This window comes from Larus michahellis, chromosome 12 (assembly GCF_964199755.1).
Source record: "Larus michahellis chromosome 12, bLarMic1.1, whole genome shotgun sequence".
NCBI lineage: Eukaryota > Metazoa > Chordata > Aves > Charadriiformes > Laridae > Larus > Larus michahellis.
The window spans coordinates 5,861,650-5,881,902 of record NC_133907.1 but is presented as its reverse complement, the minus strand read 5'-3'; the positions used below and the strand labels follow the sequence as shown (position 1 = coordinate 5,881,902).

The 20,253-nt window shown below is 39.8% G+C and overlaps 1 protein-coding gene across 4 annotated transcripts in view; it reads left to right on the top strand.

Annotated features, from left to right (window-relative positions):
* Positions 1 to 20,253, top strand: part of RPRD1B (regulation of nuclear pre-mRNA domain containing 1B) — a 27,946-nt gene extending 7,693 nt beyond the window's left edge. Inside the window, exons 4-8 of one of the 4 annotated variants that reach the window (XR_012589612.1) lie at positions 2,194 to 2,306; positions 4,134 to 4,260; positions 5,275 to 5,450; positions 5,922 to 6,417; positions 17,687 to 17,815. Coding sequence is in view for 1 of the 4 variants with exons in the window: in XM_074604984.1 (XP_074461085.1) it covers positions 2,194 to 2,306; positions 4,134 to 4,260; positions 5,275 to 5,450; positions 17,687 to 17,836 (566 nt within the window). In the remaining 3 variants the exon portion in view is untranslated. Of the gene's footprint in view, positions 1 to 2,193; positions 2,307 to 4,133; positions 4,261 to 5,274; positions 5,451 to 5,921; positions 6,418 to 11,196; positions 11,287 to 16,194; positions 16,646 to 17,686 lie in introns of those variants that run through there. The other 3 variants (XR_012589614.1, XR_012589613.1, XM_074604984.1) reach the window with 3 other exon arrangements.

Genomic DNA, 20,253 nt, shown 5'->3' with positions numbered 1-20,253 from the left:
TGGGCTACCAGACTTTGAAAGCTAGCGAGGCAGGGTGTGTTGTATTTTATGCCTGGTTTCCTGTTCTCTTTCGGGGGTCCTTTTCCACCATATGCTCTTGAGTTTGAAAATTAAGCGTGAGGGTTTTTTTTCTACTTTGCTGAAAGGGAGGTGGTGTTTCTGGGATTCTTCAGTGAGGTCATCTGCTGCCCCTCTTTATGCCAAGGAAAAAAGTGCAATGATCCACATTTATGTTATGCTACTCATGCCCAAAATGCTACTTTAAAGCTGACTGTTTTGTCTGTACTTCTTTGTCTATGGGCCACTTTGTCCTATCAGCTACAGTTCATATGCTCAGGGAGTGGCCTGTCTACAGGTACACCAGCTAGCCACTGGTGCTTAGGACTGCAGATGTTCATGCACCTACCTTCTTCAGACTGTTTCCAATCAAACTCACTTGGTTGTGTTCAGACAGAAAATTCAATTCTGAATCGTCTGTGTTAGAGTAGTAAACAAGCATACTACTGTGTCTTGTGGTAGAGCAGTTGGCAACACAGCAGGAATAGCTCTTCAGCAATTAGAATCTAAATTCTCATTTTTGTTTTCAGTTCTGCGCACGCTATGGTCTTGCATTCTTTTATTGATTATCTTGTGTTTATCCTTTGTTGGTTAATCACTTTATGATAAGTACACACAAGTGATAAATATTGATGGCACGTTGTATTGGGCTATGTAACTGTAAATGCTCTCTTTAGCTATTTTGTCATCTGCACATCCCCTGTTCAACTCAACTTTGGTCTTTTGCAGACCTCAGTGGACAGCAGCTGTTTTTCCTGTTGATCTGGTATCTGTCTTGCTTGGAGTCAGATTATAACTCTCTATACATCTCTATACACTCTATACGTCACTTGTATACATATGAAACTTGGACTGTACCTTTTTTCTGGCCTAGATAGCTTTGCTGTAACATACATCAAAAATCATTTTGTTTAGGTTAACTGTTTTCTGTGCTTCTTTGCCTCCCATTGAGTAAATCTGTTCTCTATCAGAGATGCATTTGTATCTACCACATGAAGGTTGTTCAGCTTTTCCTCACACAAGCAGGATGTACAGCATCTCTGACTCTCTCTCCATTAAAATAAAGTTTTTATCAGCCATATGCCCCACCTGACAAGGCAGGTGAAATTCTGCATTTAAGGACAGACCTTTCTGTTCACTTCCTCATTAGAGTTGTGCAGACTGATTTTGTTTTAAATCAAGTGATCTTGTATTTTCCTGTGAATGAAAGTATATACACACTCTTTCCCTTGAACTCCATGATTATCTTGGCAAGACTTGATTCCATTGAAGAGATGTTCTCAAGACTCTGTCCAAAGCGTTCTTTCAAATTACCCTGGCTCTAATTAATTTTGGTGGCAAGATGAAGAATGATCTCTCTTCTGAGGGCTCTGTAACTGGATCAAAGGCTGCATTAAGACTTCTGACTCATTAAATAAACTGTCTCTTCCCTTTCAAGCTAAGATATGCTACGCTGAGGTTCATTTAACCAACACTGTCTTGCTGTATAAAATCCTTATTTCTGAAGTGTTATAGGTTATCTGCTCGGAGATCGGTTCATGCTGTGCCCATTGCTGTTGTTGCTGTCACATCTTGGAGTTTTAGTTTCACAGAGCTGTCCTGAAGTCTTTATTTTGATGGAAGAGTGGAAGGTTGAATAATCAGCAGTTTTTTAGTTGTTTGTGGGACCACAGTGAGCATATGCTTGGTGCAAAAAGATGACTTGAAATTCTTCTGTCCACATGTATCCTAGCATCAATACTTCCCTTCTGTGGGTGGAAATCCTTACCTGCATATGTGGTATTAACCAGAGAATCTGTGCAGAGTTGAAGAGCTGCCATTTATTGAGAAATAGGACGTTTACTTGCCTTTCCTACTTTCAGTGTAGGAGGCATGAATATACAGTGCACACTGCTGATACGAAGACTGTATCCTTGTACTTGGCATGTAGAGATCCATGTGTGGGCAAAATCAACCTTTTATTGCTGTTTTGCATTTGAGCGTTTGGAAAATGACCATAGTTGGACTCCAATGTTGGCATCATCCTTCTCTTTAGAGACCTTAGTCATCAGAGCATCTGGTACAATTTTTTTGAAGTAGAGATAGTTAAGGTGGGCAGATCTGGCATCCAAATGAATTGCTTATATGTGTCTTCAGTTGCAGAGGAGAAGAAGTCTTTAAAGCGAACTTTTCAGCAAATACAAGAGGAGGAAGATGATGATTACCCCGGGAGCTACTCACCCCAAGACCCCAGTGCTGGGCCGCTGCTGGTATGTGGGACGGGTTGATGGTGGGAGTTGTTCTGAAAGCCACCTCCTGTGTGGTACAGCCACAAGGTGGAGCTGCCAACAAGTGAAATGCTTTTAATGGAGAAATTCAGTTGGGGGTTGAGAAGTCCATGTGAAATGGAACAGATTCTTTATTCATATTGAAACATTGTGCTATTTCTGAGTGGTTTCAGGTAGTCTAAACCAAGGTCTGAGAAGTACTACCAGTAAAGAATCTCAAAAGACTGCTAGAAGAACAGACCATATTTTAAATTCTTTCTAAGTTCCGTGTGTAATCTCTCAAACCCAAAGCTGTAACATAGTTAAAACTTAATTAATTCTTTGTAGGACATCTTTCTCCGTGTGTATATTAAAAAGCTCAACCTTTTATAGAATCGTATGGAGCTGATTAGGAAAACCAGTTCTGAAGACTTTATTTTGAGGCTGACACATTAGTGCTGTGGAAATAGTAGGAATGAAATGGGATCGTTCTGACCATTTAAGGCTACAAAATGAACGTATGTTAAACCATTGTCTATTTGAAAAGGATAAAAAAATACACCATCCATCTGGTAGAGTGTAAACATTGAAAAACAAAAATAAATAACAGTTGTCAAGGAAATAAGTGAAACTTTTTTTGTTGTTTTTACCTCCAGATGCCTTGCAACTTAGGGTTTCTTTTGATGATAAGCATTGTGTTTGTTACTGTTGGAAATCATTAGCTGTTTGCAAAGAAGTAGTAAATATTAGGTAATGGACTTCTTTATTTTTCAAATTTAAAAATATTTATTTAAAAATTTTCAGTGTTTTTTTAGTTTTAAATCAATTGTAATGTAGTTTAAACATCATTGGTGTTGTTTACAGGGCTAGTGTTCCAGTTTCAAAAACCTCCCATTAAAACTTCAGTTTTTTTAAAGCAAAGAAGCGACACTTTTTTCTTCCTGGTCAGGGAGTCTGTCTTTTTCCTTTTTTTAATTTTTTTTGAGCAGGGAGGAAATACAGTGTGTTGAGGGGAGGTTCTCTTAAGGCTGTCCTCATCCACATCCTTTTTAAGCTAGAATACGTTTTGCGTATATTCATTTAAACTAAGCTCAGTGCACTTCAACCAGAGATGAAGTTGAGGGGATACAATGGAGTCCAGTTTAATTGCAGATTGCAGTGTGCTTCCAAAGATCCAGCTGACCTAAGTGAGGATAGCAATGGCTTTGCAAAACTGGGACAACATGAAGTTTGCTTTAACAGGGATAGCTTTCATTGTCATTAAAACTTATGGTAGGTAGCCAGTCACAAAATTTGAAATCTTATAACGATGGAAATCTGACATGGTTTTGTTTGGACTGATACAAGTTTGGTTTTATTTTGGGTTTGTTTTATTTTTCTTTGTCAGAATGCACCTTTGGAATAGAACAGAAGGTGCATGTAACTCCTGCTAGTCTAAGCGAAAGTGTCAGGGATGCTCAGCTAAACGATAACAGTCCCAGTTTGATGCAACACAAAGGGCTGATCCTGTTTTTCAAACTGATGTGGTCATTTACTTTTCAGCTTTGTCTTAAGTGATCACTTCTCTTAATTGGAGTGAGTAGTTTTCCACTGTAAAGTCTTGAAAAAGATGATCCTACTGTAATTTAGCATTAAGTTCCTAAACATTTAATTTATTGTAAATTTAGTGAATGCTCCCTGTGTTAGGAAGCAACAGTTTAAAAATTACTTGAAGAAAATATGCAAAAAAATGGTTGCTTTCAAAGGTAGATGACCTCAGAGGCAGTGGCTGCACCACAGGAAACGGCATAAAAGTTATCTGGTTTTGATGTTAGCTAACTTGTCTTGTAGACCGAGGATTTGATCAAAGCCCTACAAGACCTGGAAAATGCAGCATCAGGAGATGCAACAGTGCGGCAAAAAATTGCCTCCCTGCCTCAGGAAGTTCAAGATGTTTCATTACTGGAGAAAATTACAGGTATGAAACTGGAAGATGAATGAACATGGGTCCAGAGAATAACTTAGAAATCAAAGTTTTTTTATTTAAATAATCACAAGGTATAGTGGAGCAAATGCCTGCTTTTGTGTCTTTGTTTTGTAGCTCTTGGGTAATTAATAGATAGCAATTCTATGGAGTAAAATTGAAGGTGAAACTTAATAGCTTTTTCCATTTTTTTTGGCTTGGACCAGGGCTTTTGTGCTTGGAGAGCATCAACAGCATTTTGCAAGAATTTAAAGGAAATAGGGCCAGAGTTCTGAAATGGATGTGTTTGATTTTGAACACCGTGAGTGTTAGATGTTTTTGAGTTTTATCAGACTGTGCTGTGTATGCACCTATTCTCCTTGGTTGCTGTGGAAAAGGAAACTCACTACTCCCATTAGCCCATTAGTCTTTGTTTAAATGGACTTTTGCCATTGTGTTTAAAAAGTAATCTTAATAGAAGCATTTAAAGGTTGAACTCATTAGACTCTTGTTCCTGGAAGTAGTTCTAATTTAGAATTCATTGTGAACTGTCACTTATTCAGTCCGTTATAATATACTCTTACAGTGTCCAACTGTGAAGACTAGTGTGCAATTCATGTGTTTACTTGTATTGGTACATTTGGAGTTATTCAGAGAAAAGAATTAAAAAATGTACACCATGCTTAAGTATGAAAACGACCCAATTTGTTTAACTGAATTCTGAATTGACAGCCTAAATTTTTAGTTTAATTAACCTGTTTATAGAGGCTAACTTCATACATTTATCCCTGCACACATCCCATCTCTGCAAGGACAAAATGTAGTATAAAAGACCACTGTTCTTGGGTTGTTAGTCCTGCCTATTTCCTTTATATCCTCTGTGATAAGAACTCCTATTTTCCTGTCAAGCCAGAGGTGTATTTATGAAGGTGATATTACTGTGCACGTGGCTGGTGAGTTGTAGCCCTTCTGTCAAAGATGAAAGTTTTAAACTTTGTCCTCTAAACTACCTGACGCTTTTACATGTAGATAAAGAGGCAGCTGAACGTCTTTCGAAGACTGTGGACGAAGCGTGCCTGTTACTAGCAGAGTACAATGGCCGGCTGGCAGCAGAGCTGGAGGACCGGCGCCAGCTGGCGCGCATGCTGATCGAGTACACCCAGAATCAGAAGGATGTCTTGACAGAGAAAGAGAAGAAGCTAGAAGTGAGTACTGATTACACCAGCAAGCCGATTGTCTCACCAAATGCTCCCACTTGCCTCCTAATCTATGTAGTTCTCTCAAGGGGGATGATTCTAGGTGTTCTCTTTACATTTGGAGTGAAACAGGGGTAAGAAAGTGGTGTAAAAAGTCTGGAGAAGGCACATCTGTTCCGATGTTCAGTCTAGTGTGTTCTGGTACACTTGGTTCACGGAAGACCCATAACTCCATAGTTAAAGACAAATCGGCTCACCTAACAAAATTTCTTCAGACTTGCACTATTTTTTATGGAATCCCCATTTCCAAAAAATCAACTTCCCTTCGCCTTAATTAGCTTGTTGGGGTTTTTTTATACTTGGTTGAGATTTTGTTATTCTTTTTTCTTATGGTTGGGTGCCTCTCATCTGTCTTCCCAGTCCCTACTTGATAAGGGGATGCAGTTTAAACAAGATCTTCTGGTATCCATCCTTTAACAGACACTCCTACCTACAGCTTCTGTGGTGGAGCATAAATTGGGCTGATACCGAAAGATGATGACTTGCGTTTCCTGCCATAGTTCCACTGGATGAGGAGGGCAGGACTCTCAAATGTGACTACGCTAACTGGACCCGAGCGCCAGCTGCATGTCCTAGAGCGAGTGCAGGGGCTGCGGCAGCCAACCATTTATCCAAAATGTTCTTTCTCGGAGGAAGTTCTCTCGGCACTGCACCTTGGGACTAGTGTGGAAGTTTTAATTAATGATTGTGGTTGTATGTCACTTTGCCATCTGTTAAACTGCCCCTTGGCGGCACGTTAAGGGCTTCCTCTACACTGTCGGCTGCTGGTTATTATGAACAGCTGTTGCTGGGTGGGACACGAGTTGCTGTAGAGGACAAAAATCTTCTGGAAGGAGACTGTGCTATAGCAATTGCAGGCTGTGTTTACTGTCATGACAAACCTAATCCTCTGACAGCTAGGCAGCATTGTTCTGAGGTAAATTTCATTTTGAATGTTTGCTTTGTCATGTGTGTTTATACTGGAGTTTCTCAATGTCTTGTGACTGTGAACATGTTGCTTTTCCAGAGCAAGGTTTTTTTCCAAATGAGCCGAACAAGTGCTGATGCTGCATTCAGAATTAGAGTGCATAGTTAATAATTCTGTTAGCTTGTTTAGCTTGAATTTCTTCAAGCATAGCGTCTGTCTTATGACTGGGTCATTAAAAGGCACTTTCAGATTTAGATATGAAAGATGCCATAAAAACAAATCCTGTTTGGTAGCGGATTTTTTTGCTGAATACTAGTGGAAGTCTTGGGTCAGTTCTGGTTTCCTTGCTGAAAGGAGGACACCTGTCTAGTAAAAACATATATATGTGTGTATATACAAAAAACCATAAATGATAGACATATTGCTCTTTACTTTTTAAAAAAGGGCAAGAAATAGGTAGCAAAATGCTGCACAGCAATGTTTTAAAAAGCCCAGAACGATCCATAAATTTGAGTCAGTTTGAGACTGTGAAATTAAGAAATTCACAATGACAACTTTAAATTAAGATTTCTAATGCGCTAGCTGAAATGTTGTGACAATTGTGTTGTCTTTTTGTTATGGAAAATATCCTTTTGGTAAAGAATGTTACTTGAAAAAAAATTGTAACTCTGGCAGAGGCAGGAATGTAATCCTGAAAATTAAGCGGTTCACTGGCTGAGCTACTTAGTTAATAGGAATAATCCTGGTTATGGCAACAGGACAGGTTGCTTGCCCACTGTTAAGAGTAAACACATTCTTTAATATGTTGGAAACTAAAGAATAATCTTTCTAAATCTCTGATTAGGTTAGCATCTTTGTCATTCTGCCAAAACAAGATGGCCTTAGCACTTAGCACAGGAAATGCCACTCTTTAATACTTAACGTGAAGGCACAATTCGTACTCGTGTCAAATCTCAAATCTTAGCTGAGGGATGTTGCCTGATTAAAGCATCCCATTGTTCTTGAGTTGTAGAGGGTTAATAAATAGTGGAAGATGTTGGTTACGGATATGGCAGACCATATCTGCTCATCAGTTTTGTTAGTCTTTGATGTTCTCACAGTAGCGTTATTGATAAGCCTGGATTTTTCTTTGTAGTGCTAATAAGTATTTTAATAGAAGGATGGGAAATTCTTGTAGCAATTAAGAATGTATTAAAAACCAAAACATTTACTCAAGCAAAGACTGAAATAAGAAAATAACTTTAAGCAATCTAATTTTACATATCTTCTCGTGATATGCTTTGCTCTCTCAAGATGTCTTTGGTACTATTGACTGTAAGTTTTTTCTCTTGTGAAGTAACTTTCCTGACTTTCAGATGAGATGGCATTTTTAGATACAAGCTGGATTGTTTACTTCACTGTTCTAATCTAGCCAAGGCTCTTAGCTGGGGAAAGGGGTTTCTGGTAGTAACATGACTTAGGGCTTTATTTTAAGATATGGAAATGTCTGACTTGGAAATCACTTTGGATATTTCTTGTGTTTTATTTACTCTCAAAGCAAAGGCTTTCACTATAATAATAATGAAAGTAGCTAATCTACATCTTTTGAAAAGCAGCTTTTGCAGTCTAAAGCGCTACAGTTGTTTACTAATCCTATTAATACTATCCCTCATTGAAACACAGGAAATTCTTAAAACATATACATAAACTCCAGTGTATTTATGTCTAGTGGGCTAATGCTCAAAATACTTTGCAATGTCAAAACCCTGCAACAACAGAGCTCTTGTCATCATTTGCAGAAAAGCTGTTTAATTAAGGGACGATATGCTGAGAAAGGTGGTCTTGGACAATGAATTACACTTCAGCCTTGATAAAGAGCGGCGTGAGTAGGGATTGAAACAACGTAGTGCTAAGAAGCACTGGTAGTTTGAAGGGAGAAAGCTGGCACAGAGCCTGAAGATCATAACATGTGGACAAACTCTGCTTTTTAGGGTAGCAATTGAAAAAATTGAAAGTGTAATAATTAGGATTACTTTACCGGGGGGGTGGTGGTGGAATGGTGATAATTTGATTGTAGACTAAAAGTGCTTAGAACGAAAAGGTAGAATTCATTTCATTCTGGCAATCAGCTGCAGAGCAAAATTAGCTGAACCAAAGCTGATGCTAAACAGCCTATAAGGCGGCATATATTTTTAATGGTAAATATTCCTTAGGTTAACTTACTGAAAGGTGTGGTTGAAGTCTGTTGTTCAACATCTGAACACAGAATTTCTTTTTAAAAGGTGTTTCATCTCAGTCAGAAGTTGTGGGCTTGATACTGCAGCTGCTGTATGATCTTCCATGGCCTGGACTGGATCAGAATCAGCCTCACCTTTCAGAATAGGTGTCAGGAAATAAAATCCATTTTCAGACAGGCATAGAAACAAGAACTGGTGTTTCTATGAGAATGAGATAAGGTATCTTCATGTCTCGCATGGGTACTCCCAATGAAAGTTCTCTGATTTGTGTTATTTTTGGTCATTGCTGTCTCTGTTACAATTACAGAGTACAGTCAGCTGGGGAGGTTTTTTGTCCTTCAGCACCTGAGTCTGCAGAACTTCAAGGGGACGGATTGTCTTTTGAAGTCGGTGTACTCTTTGTGAATACCTGGCAGGCAAGTAGAAAAAAGTCCAGGGAATCAATTTGTGTAAAACTGAAATGTAAGGGGGAGATATCCGGGAGAACATTTCCATGTCGGTGTACCAGGTGGCTATGAAATGAAGTCAACTAAATAGACGGGACTAGAAGAACCAAGTGCAAGTAGAGCTTGAAAAAAGCAAATTGTGTGGAAGCTTTATGGGTAACTAAAATAACTACTGACAATAGAAAATTTGGAGTAAGTGTGTGTGTGGGTATTTTAATGTAATGGGAAGAAGAGGAAAAAAATAGAGGAAAATGTGCATTCACAATTTTGTTTTGATTTGCAGTCAGTGATGCTGAGTTCTTCCCCACACCCTCCAAATATCCTCTGTACCCGTGTTTATAAAAGGTGACATAATGAACATACTGTAGTATATACAGTATGTATATGTAGTACAGTGTGTTTGCGGGGGTATGTGTGTATACATGCGAATATATCTGTGCATTTCTACGTGTGCATATATGTATGAATATAAAGAACATACTATATTTAAGATACAGTTTAGGGGAATTTTTCTGATTGTTGACTGCACCTGAAAAATTGTGACTTTGAATCCTGCTGAGAGCTGTGGGGGTTTTTAGATGTTGGTGGTTTAATAGTCATGGCTTCAAGGCACCTTTAATAAGGTGTTAAAGCTGTGCCCATGTGAATTTGCAAACCCTCTTTGATAATGCATCTCTGAAGGATGAAGTACAATCTTACTTGAGGTTTTCTGGACTGCGCGGCACTACACGCTTTCTTGAAATATGATTTAGTTCAGCGGGTTAATATGCAATTTATTGCTGTGTTGCTTCCACTGCTTAGGTTTTTGTTGCGTGTCACTGTCGGCTGCTGCTTTCCTCGTAGACAAGAATTCTTGGGTTGTGGTATATTAATTTCAGTGGTTTAGGCAGGGAGCAAGACAGGAAGTTTTAGTTTTTCCGCCAGGAAACAAAAATGTCAGTACTTCACATGCATGCGAGTAGCAGGAGATAGTGATGGAAACTAGGCAGCGAGGGAGGTCTCCTGCTCTACACCCTGGGCGGGGCAAGAAGATCCGGAACAGAAGTATCCAGGCAAAGTGTGTCACGCTCAGGTCCATAAAACTGAACTGCTGATTAACACGGCAAAAAGTGACTAACTGTACATCACTGTTTCCAGCTGTGAGCCGGACGTGCCTTTGGGTGTGGGACAAGAAGGAAGGCTGCTTCATAGTGATACTATAAACTAACATTGCGGTGAATCTGGTTCTGGCTCGTGGCACAGCTGTGTTTCTTTGCACAACGCGAAGGTGTAATTTCTTCACTTTGTAGGTGCTTGTAGGCATTCATAATTATAGTAGTACTGCAAATGAAAGCATACTAAAAAGTAAAAGCAAATAAAAATCATCCAATACTAATATATTAATGTTTTTATGCATTTTACTGAAGTGAACCAGTCTGTAACTACTCTTTTGCGTAGCAATCAAAAGCATTAAAGTGCTTGAAGAGAGGTGACTACACAGCTGTTTGCTTGCACCCTAAATGTTAATTTTGGTTGTGAACATCATTTGCACCCCCGCAAAGTTTATTGTGGGAAGAATATGTTGCAAATGAAGCCAGGTTTCATTCCCATTGTACAGTGGCAGCCTGGGCCAGTTCTGAGAGAGCTTTTAAACATTGCAAAAGCAGTAGATGAGGAGGAGGCATCTCCAGCAGCTGCAGAAATGCTCTGCGGAGACCTCTGTTGCTGATTCTTCTATTGGACAACTTCAAGTTGTCCTCAGGAAAGAGGAGAGCGAGGAGACAAGTTATGGTTTCAGAGCATGAAATTGTGCCAAGAGCAGAAATACCATCTCTGGTGAAGTGTGATGAATAATACCACAAAAGAAAGAAGCCTTGTCAAATTTAAAAGAGCAAGACTGTGAACAAATTTAGGGTATGAAAATGAACTGAGGCTTTGTAAGGAAATATATCATTCAAGCTCTGATTCCTGGACTGCATCATTCAGATGTGTTGTATAAAAAACTCAGGACGGTTGGTTTAGTGCTGCTGCAAAATAAGGCTGGCTGGCTTCACCACTTGTTTTCAGTTTGCTTTTGAGGTGGGTTCTGCTGCACTGAACTTGTGAAAGGAAAGCCATTTCCCTCTCTGTTATCTGACTTCTTGCAGGGGCAAATTGACTGTGTGGCTATTAAGAACCCCTCAAGGCGTTTGCCATGCTGACTGCAGCTCTGCTCTTGAGTCCTGCCAGGTACCAGAGAACGTGCTGTCCACTTGGCTCTAAAACACACGCTCCTGCAGTCGGGAGCTCAGGACACAGAGGATGCGCTGTGCAGCTGTAGGCATTTCTGCACTCTTCTCTGCAGGTTTGTGGCTGCTTTGCCAAGAGGCTCTTTCAGCCCGGTGCTGGGCTTGCACTGGGTAGCCCTGCCATGGAGGGGAGGGCCGCTTTGCTGCCAGGCTCCTGCAGCTGCCTGGCTGCACCAGAGCAGACACACGTCTTTTTCAGGGTGGCACGTGTGTCCTAGTCCAGCAAGTGTCCAGGCAAACTATTTCAGAGGACTTTTGGCTCTGAATCAGGCCTTAAATGTCTGTAATCTCTCACTTGCGTTGGGTTGAATTTGCATGGAAATATGCAAGTTTATGGATAATTCATGTTTTGTTTCCAGCTCTTTTCTCTCTTGATTTTTGTGTGAAGATTTCTCAGCTGCCTTCTTTTGACCAAGACTACTTTTATTTCTAGGACTGTAGGGTTTCTTTAAGGCAAATTCATGTCTGTTTTGCAGATAGACTCCCTAAAATTTGCTTTCTGTGGGGTTTGGGTGGTTGTAACTGATATGGAGAAAGCTGTTCTTCCCCACCGCCCCGCCCCCCCCCCCCCCCCAGTTGAACTATTAGTAATCCTGCGTGGTGTGCTGACCAGTGTCCTCCACCACCATGTGGGGCAGATTGATTTAAGCTTATACAGTATGAAATACAGGACAGAATACAGTTTTAAAACTGGGCTTATTCAAACCTGACGCTTGAAAGAATGTGGAAGGAGGTGGGTTTGAAGGCAGGAGAAAAGTGCTGATGCACTTGAAACACTTTTCCTTGGAGAAGGGGAATTTTGAACTGCTTTTGAAAAGGCCAGAAGGAATAGCCTGTCAGGGGTGGAGCGAATGCTTACGTAGCGTGTAAACTGGGGATCTTCTGTATGGAGTTGTTCTGGAGCACAGAATTAAAATCAAATGGTAGGCTTTTTTAAAAGCTATCTAACATTATCTATGCTAAAAAAAGAAGTTGGGTTGTCCTCTACATGTATATATACTGGAAATACTGACTAATAATCTTTGCTTTCTTAGATAATGAAGAAAACCTTTGGTGGAGGGCCAAAAACAACAAACAAAACACCCCCTTACTGTTCTAATTGTGATGTGCTGTGTCTGAATATTCTGTCAGGATGTAAGATGAGGGCTTACATGTTCCGTTCACATACTCACTGAGCAGGAGCTTGACTGTCTTTGCTTTAGAAAGCCTTTCATTTTTATAACTTTCTCCCAACACCCTTCATATTGGTCATTTCTTACAAATATTCTGTCATTGGGACATTATTATTCTAATATGTTTTAATGAGTATGTTTTAAAAGCATGCTACATAGGTTAAGTGGCAAGCAGCAAAAGCTAAGGAATACCTAACAACCTGCTATATTAGTGTTGTATGTTTAGTGTTTTAAATAGAGATTTTACAAGGCCATATAAATATATTACTGTCAAACCTCTCAATTTACTACGTACTCTTCTCAAATTTCTGTCGAGCCTCTGGTGCATTTTTTTTTTTTCCTGACTTCTGTGGTCTTTCGCTTTCATACATCTGGCTCAAGCGACGGCATATCGAAACTGAGACTGGCTGCTCTTCCTGATCACTTTCTAAGGTCTCATTAACGCTTAACTAGGTGTTTTTCAGTAGATGCAATTGCTGTGATGACTTTCAGCATCACAGACCCAGAACAGGAATGGAAGTGTCCAGGGCAAATTCTAAGCTAAAATAAAATGAAATCCGTGCTGTGTAACTCGACAAGGTGAACCAAGCGGTGCAGCAGTCCTCAGAATGAATTCCCTGTCATGTCGATTACAGTCAGTTTTATAATGTTCAAGCAAGGCTTCTTTTGAACGAAACACTTCTGTTGGATTCGTTCAGTGGTGTTTAATTCTGGTTTTTGCATTTGTTTCAAGGACTAAGTATCTAATTCACTTGGCTGCTGTGGATGCAGAATCCTGCATACTGAAAGGGAATGTTGATTAGCAAAAGCATTTGTGTGGCACAGCGCCAGTTCTTTCTGTATCATCCTGAAACTCCTGCTTACAGGAAAGATCTCATTATTTTGTCTAGAAAAGCAAATAGCATCCAAATACTATTAATCTTAATGAAAGCTTACTATGCGGTGAGGCAATTAGCTAGACACATGGAGTACAAACTAAGTCCTCAGAAAGCGGCGGTTTCTTTTAAGTGCACTTCATATTTTTTCAGTTTTATAGAATGGAGGGACCTTATGCAAAAAATCTGCAAGATGCAGTTTCAAAGCGTGTCATGTAAAGGGGTTAAATGGAAAACACGGTTTTCCGTAAAACCTGCACGTTGCAGAATGGAGCCACAACTGGGCTTGTGGAAAAAGAAAAGCCCCTGAGCCTGGAAGGGGGTTATGTGTCTCTGCGTTGTCCTGAGTGGTGCTGAGGTGTGTTCCTGAATAGTACAAATGGCAAATCCAAATAAACGTGCCTTACACCTCGTAAGAAGGTAACAAAATCCAGCATATGTCTCCCTGGTAGGTGTTTCTTTGATGTTGCGGAGAGACTTCAGAATTCTCCGCTTCCAGGAGCAGCTGCCCAGAAGGGACTGTCTGCCTCCAGGCTGTGCCTTTGATACCTGGCCTTTAGGTCGTTGCCTTGTCCTCGGTGCGGTGTGTTGCGATGCGGTGTGTTGCGATGCGATATGCCTGCCAGGTGCTTTGGCGCAGTCAGCACTCCCTGACCCAGCTCTGGCGTCCAGTCTCTCCAGTCCTTTACTGCTCTGCCACGAATTGGCACAACCTCTCGGTACCAGAGCAGATGGAAGGTGTTAAGCTGCAGGAGATGGATAGTCTGTGTTGTGTATCAAATCTGTCACGCAAGTATTTATCTCTTCTAGGAAATCTTGGTTCCTGGATTACTCCCTTAGAACGTTGTTTCCATTCCTGAATTTAGTGACGTTTTTCTGAGTTTTTAATGGTTTGGGGGCTGTTGCTGCCTCTTTCTTTCTTTCTCTCTTTTTTTTTTTTAATTTTTTAAATTATTTTTTTTAACAGGTAGGATTTGGGCCTCGCAGCTTTAATAAAAACTTTTGTGTGGACTAGTTAATACCTGCATTAACCTACTGGTAAGGTAGAACTATTTAGAATTGAACAGATATGCTTCTCAAAGGGGACGTGGTTGGTTTTTTTCTTTGTACAAATGTCTGTTCAAATTAAGAAGGTATTTCGGTATTTCTGATAGCTCAGTACTGCAGGTAGCTCTCAATGTAGAGTATCCCTAAAAACGGGGATATGTTAAGAGCAATATTTTCATAAACATTTTAAGCTGTAAGGTGTCAGTCTGGGTTGCTGCTGTCAATGTGTAGAGGAATTGCTCCTAAGTCTGTGTGTGCCAGAGCATAAAAACCAGAACAGAAGTATGGTTTGCGTGCAGCTTGGCGGTTCTTCGTTTGTCAGTGTGTTTTCTCAGAGCAAGGCATTGCAAAAAGTCTCACTCCCCTAAATAGTTCTATCGGAAAAGAAATATAGTTTGGATCTAATACAATTGTAATAGTCACACAAATCCTCATCAGCTAAAAACCTGTAGTGTCCAAGTCCTAATTGTCCTCTAGAAGTAGCATATCCTGGTCCTCCTCTCAGTTTTGCCCTGAAAGTGGCAGGACATTGTTCTTACTATGGAGGTAGACATTGTGTTGTACCAGTTTTTACAAAATTCTCGTGCATGGATCTTGTCAATTGAAGCAGCATTTGAGGTATTTTCTTGGCTGATGCTTGGAATTTTCAGCTTCTAGCCCATGTATCAGACTTGGAGGACTTGCCAGCTGCCTTGCCCTTCTTGATTTCTTTCCTATCTTTAGTAAGAATTACTACAGCAAAAAAAAATCTGCTGATACTCACTCTTGACAGAGTTTGGCATTCTTGAGAATGCGGTGCCCTTTCTTGCCTGGCTTGATATCCATCACTCCCTGACAATGTCCTGAATTATGACCTTTTTTCTTGTTTGGTTTTTTTTTTTTTGGTTTGTTTTTTTTTCTTTCAAGACAGTCTCCTGTGGGGGAGAAAAAAAAAAAAAGGCAGTTTCCGAATTCAGCCTCTTCCACCTTCTATCTGTAAGCATTTGGAATACAATAATACAATAACTATTTTTGCTGTCTATATCCCATGTGTGCAGGAGCTGGGATTCTGCTGTCTCCCTGCCTCACATTAATCGTGACCCGCCAGCCTTGAGCAGAGCACTCCGTTTACTGTCTCTCTTTCTCCGCTGTTGGCTTCCGTGTTCTCTTGGAGAAGCATGCTAAGTGTCGAGATGCAGCAGTACTTCCATAGCTTTCCTCTTTATTTGCTTTTCTTCTGTATTTTTGATCTGGTTTTGTTCTCTGTCTTCATAACGTGACCTTCTTGACTCGTTTTCCTGTGTAAGTATTTCCCAAAATGGTATGACTGGGGATGTGGAGTGCGTTCTGACTCTGATTCTTTGCCTTCCATTAAAACAAAACAAATCCTTGCAATCCTAAATTAACGGGTGCACCTTTTCCTGAGTTGTTTTTTTGTTGTTGTTCTCCTCTAGGCTTATGAACAGAACACTTCAGTTTATGAAGCTGGTAGAGCTTTGTTTGAACTTGATTATTTCCTTATATATCCCATGTACATTAACAGAAGTGTTTGCTTATGACATTATGTTAACTCACTGAGCCTCATAAAAGGATTTAAGTTTGAAATAGGCTGTTAAAGTACATTCTTATTTGGTGCTGGCAGGAAATTTATGGAATATATTTACATAGCCATTCCGGGCGTAGGGGTATTCAGAGTTGTTGCAATTGACTGCTGCTGCTCTCACTATTTTAATTCAAAGTAATGAAACACAGAGAGTGTAAACTCATTGCTTGTAACCCTGCAGGAACTGCTCTGCTTTGATATTTGGAGAAGGTGAAGAGAATTTCCATCATTGAGAAGGTTAGAAAGACTGGATTAAAGTTGTAAACTCTTTAGAAAGATGCTTTGATTAAATGTGTGCCTAGTTTTATTTGATCTTCAAAGATAAACTTCTGTTCGCTGGTAAACTCTTCTCTTTGCCAAGTGATTAAGAAGTGAAAAGTAAGTTAATGTTACAACTGGCTGTATGGAAGCCTATTCTGTGTTACAATTTTTTTGAAGCTCATTGTTTCCTGCATTCTGGAGATGCCATGAAAAATATGCCGTACGTAGTTGGGTAAAGACTGGTACATTCCAAGTGAAATGATGTCATACTGGTTTGGTTTTTTTTATTACTGAAATAGCTGTCTTCTGTGACTGTTGCATAAATGTTTAGAATCACACAACTTTAAAATTACATAAGCATCAATCTTTAATTGAGCTTCTGTATTAGATAATTTGGGTATCTGTTGGTCTGCTCTTAAATGGCCTCTAAACATAATTTAACACGGTACAGTTCTTTCTTTCATTTTCAGGGTCCAAGCTCTTCCTCTGTCTTACCATTATGAAATACTAGTCACTGTTACCTGGTGCCTCTTAGACTGGGGAGATTTCTGAAGATGGGTAGATATTTCTTACTGGAGTTTCAGTGCCCAATCCAGGGCATTGTAGAATTTCTGGCAAAAGTACTTGCAAGTTTCCTCTTCAGGGATTTTTAACTTACTGCTTTTCTCCCTTTGTAATAAAATTCTGAAAATTTTCGTGTTTATATTTCGCTTGGTTTCAATCCAGTGTGGATGTGTCTTTCTCTAGTTTACATTTAGGGATCATACACGTTTGTGTTGTTTGGTAACATGCCGGGCTCGTGGTACAGCTTCTGTGGTTGCTATCACGAGTTGTCTGACAACTCATAGAGGAAACCCTTTTTCACGACCAACACTTGGTTTTGATTTAATGATTTGAAAGTGAAAATCGGATTATCTGAATATTCAAAATTGATCAAGCTTGAAAAAGCTGAGCGTTTCAGCAGCACAGTAATGCTAATACCTCTGGAGTCCCTCAGCCTGCTGCCGTTGTCAGCAGAGGTGAGTCTGAGGAGTGCTCTGGCAGTGGCCCTTCCCTGGCCGGGGGTGGAAGGCAGTAGCCTGGGGAAGAATACAAGAACAGAGCAGCTGTGTAACCACACTTCCCTCAAGTACTGTACCAGGCCCCAGTGGGTGCAGGTTTGGGGCATTTTACATAGCTTCTGTTAAAGTAACGCGGGGCAGAATTAGTGGGTTTGGGATGCCAAAGCTTGTGGACAGATGCTGAATTTGGGTGCAGATGACAGGGTCTGTAGTCATGTCAGCAGTTGCCCAGAGAACGAGTTTGTTGCCACCTTCTCCCAGAATCCTCACCTGGAAAATACTCCTGGCTTAACTAAAAGCACCGTCAATTAACCTGTGCTTAATCTTCGTTCTCTTGTCTCTCTTCCTCAGGAATATAAACAGAAGCTTGCCCGGGTAACCCAGGTCCGCAAGGAGCTGAAATCCCACATCCAGAGCCTTCCAGATCTGTCACTGCTGCCCAATGTCACAGGAGGTCTGGCACCTCTGCCGTCTGCTGGTGACCTGTTTTCAACAGACTAGAACAAACGGTGTCCCCAGTTTCCATTATTACCAGCAGAAGACGACTCTGGTGTTGACTGGAAATCCAGTCTTCCAAGATCAACAGTAGGAAGGAACTTGCAGACCCTGCTTTCAGCCTCTTGGCTGCTCGTGCTCACCCTCTCTCTGTCTACACTGGCTCACGTTGAGGGGAGGAAAAAGGGCGAGTTTTTGTGAGCTCTAAAGGGAGTGGGGATAGTCCATATAGCCAAACTTTTCTCATATTTTTCCATACTCTTTAGTTGCTGTTTACTTTTAGCACTTGTTATCCCCACAAAAGTCATGAGAATCATGTACGTACATACCTGGAAAGTTTTCAAGGAAAGGTTGACCATATAACGTTTTTCTCTGTAAAAGCATCATATTTTCTCTGAATAAGTCTTGTCTGTCTTAGTTGGGTTTCTGAACCTCATCTCTGAGAGCAGTAGAGTGGCTCGCAGGCTTCACAGGGATGTGTGTTTGTGTGTATGCAGGTGCTGTACCACGGCAGCGTAAGAAGGTGGCATCTACAGAGCAATGGTACAGAGAAATATTGTTCTTAAATCTACAGTTCCTCATACTGTTGTGGGACTGACGTGAAGATAGTTCCTATTTGGCATGTACATAAATTGAAACTCACCACAGGCAATAAAAATAAGCAGCTTTTCTTTGTGAATTAGAGATAGCTTCATAATTTACACTCTGCTGAGCATTGCAGAACTGGGTATTACCCAAATGACAGTGGAAGTAAATTTTGTTCTAGCTACCTTTAGATTTATACCACATTTTTCCTCTTCATTATACAAAATTAGATCGTCACAGAAGCTTTGGTTTAACGAACTGAGAGGTTGGGATGGTGTATTGCAACTGGCGATGTCCCAGTGACAGGCACTGTCTGATCTACTCTGAGGATGGTTACGTTGGAAATACTATTCCATAAATTCTCTCCACAGCTTTCGTGAAGTTATTTGATGAACAGAAGTTAAATGTGGTATAAATATTTATTTATATATATAGAAAATAGACCCATATATATGCACATATCCTGTATGCACCTGTACCATGTCCATGCATGTAGATATTAGAAGGATGTACTTAATTTTGTGTCACAGATTATTGTGAGTTGATTTTTATAATCGGGAAAAGTTTAAAAGAAGAAAAAAAAGAAGAAGGAAAAAAAAAAAGGCAAATTTAAAATACTCTTAATTCCATTATGTTGCTAGCTAATGTTTTAGCTGCCATGGATGTAGTTACATTTCGGTTTGTGTGTTAGGTCTAACAAGCTGGACTCTGATCACTGAGAACCATTCCAATTTGGATAACAATTCTGTTTAAATTTAGCACCTCTCGCTATAAAACATTTTGAAGTTTCTGGAAACACTTGATCTGATAATACAGGTTTTGTAACACAGAGGCTGAAATTAGTTGAAGTGATGTGCTGTGTTTGTGCCTCACTATAGTCTTAAGCTGCTGTTGTCAAAGACATGAGAGAAACCTACAGAAATGCAAAGCTTGTTCTGCGTCCTCATTAATTTATTTTACAGGGTATTCAGTAGCCTATTCAGCATTCAGTTAAAACAAATAATACAGCGTTTTTTTGGTCATTAAGTTGTTAAAAAACTCATAGCCTTTTCTTACTGACACTTCATTTTGTTCTTTTTTTAAAAAAAAACCTCCTTGCACCCTTACTGCCCAGCCAAGAAATGTGCTTTTAGTTTACAGGAAATCTTCCAGTGGCAGAACTATTCTTTCCACGAATTGGTTTGCTTGTACAGCCTTTTACGGTCCAAACATTATTTAGATAAAACACTGTACGTTCTCTCTGCTTTTGCCAAAAAATGAAAAACAAACAAAAAAAAAAACCCACCAAACCCTGAAAACCCGAACCAAGACTCATTTCTATCCTGTCTCAGCTCATGGAGTTAGCCTGAGGCTGTTTTAACCAATAATTATTTCGACCATTGATTGAATGTGTATCCATTATGGGACAAAAAAGCTGTCAAAAAAAAGAATTATGTAGACAAATGTGTTGACATCTCACGCTGTTGCTTTGGGCAGAACTTCTGTGAGAGAGTTGTATGTCTTTTTTTTTTTTTAATTGAAATGTTTTGATTTTTTTTTTCCAAATATATGTGTGTGTTTTATTTTGCTTAATTTAAATGAAGTCTTGTGGTTTTTAATTTTATTTGTTTTACTTTTTGGGCAAAGGGCGTCTGGTGAACTGGGTGACATTCTTTCGAGGTTAAACAGGTTTTCCCCCAGGTGTGTCTTTTTTTTTTTTTTTTTTTTAACAAAAGGTCAAATCTGTATATGAATTGATTTAGGAATTAATTTAGACATATAGGCTGCCATTTGTGACAGCAGTATATTCTGAAATGTCTCATAGATATCTATTTTTGAATAAAGAGGGTGTCGTTGAA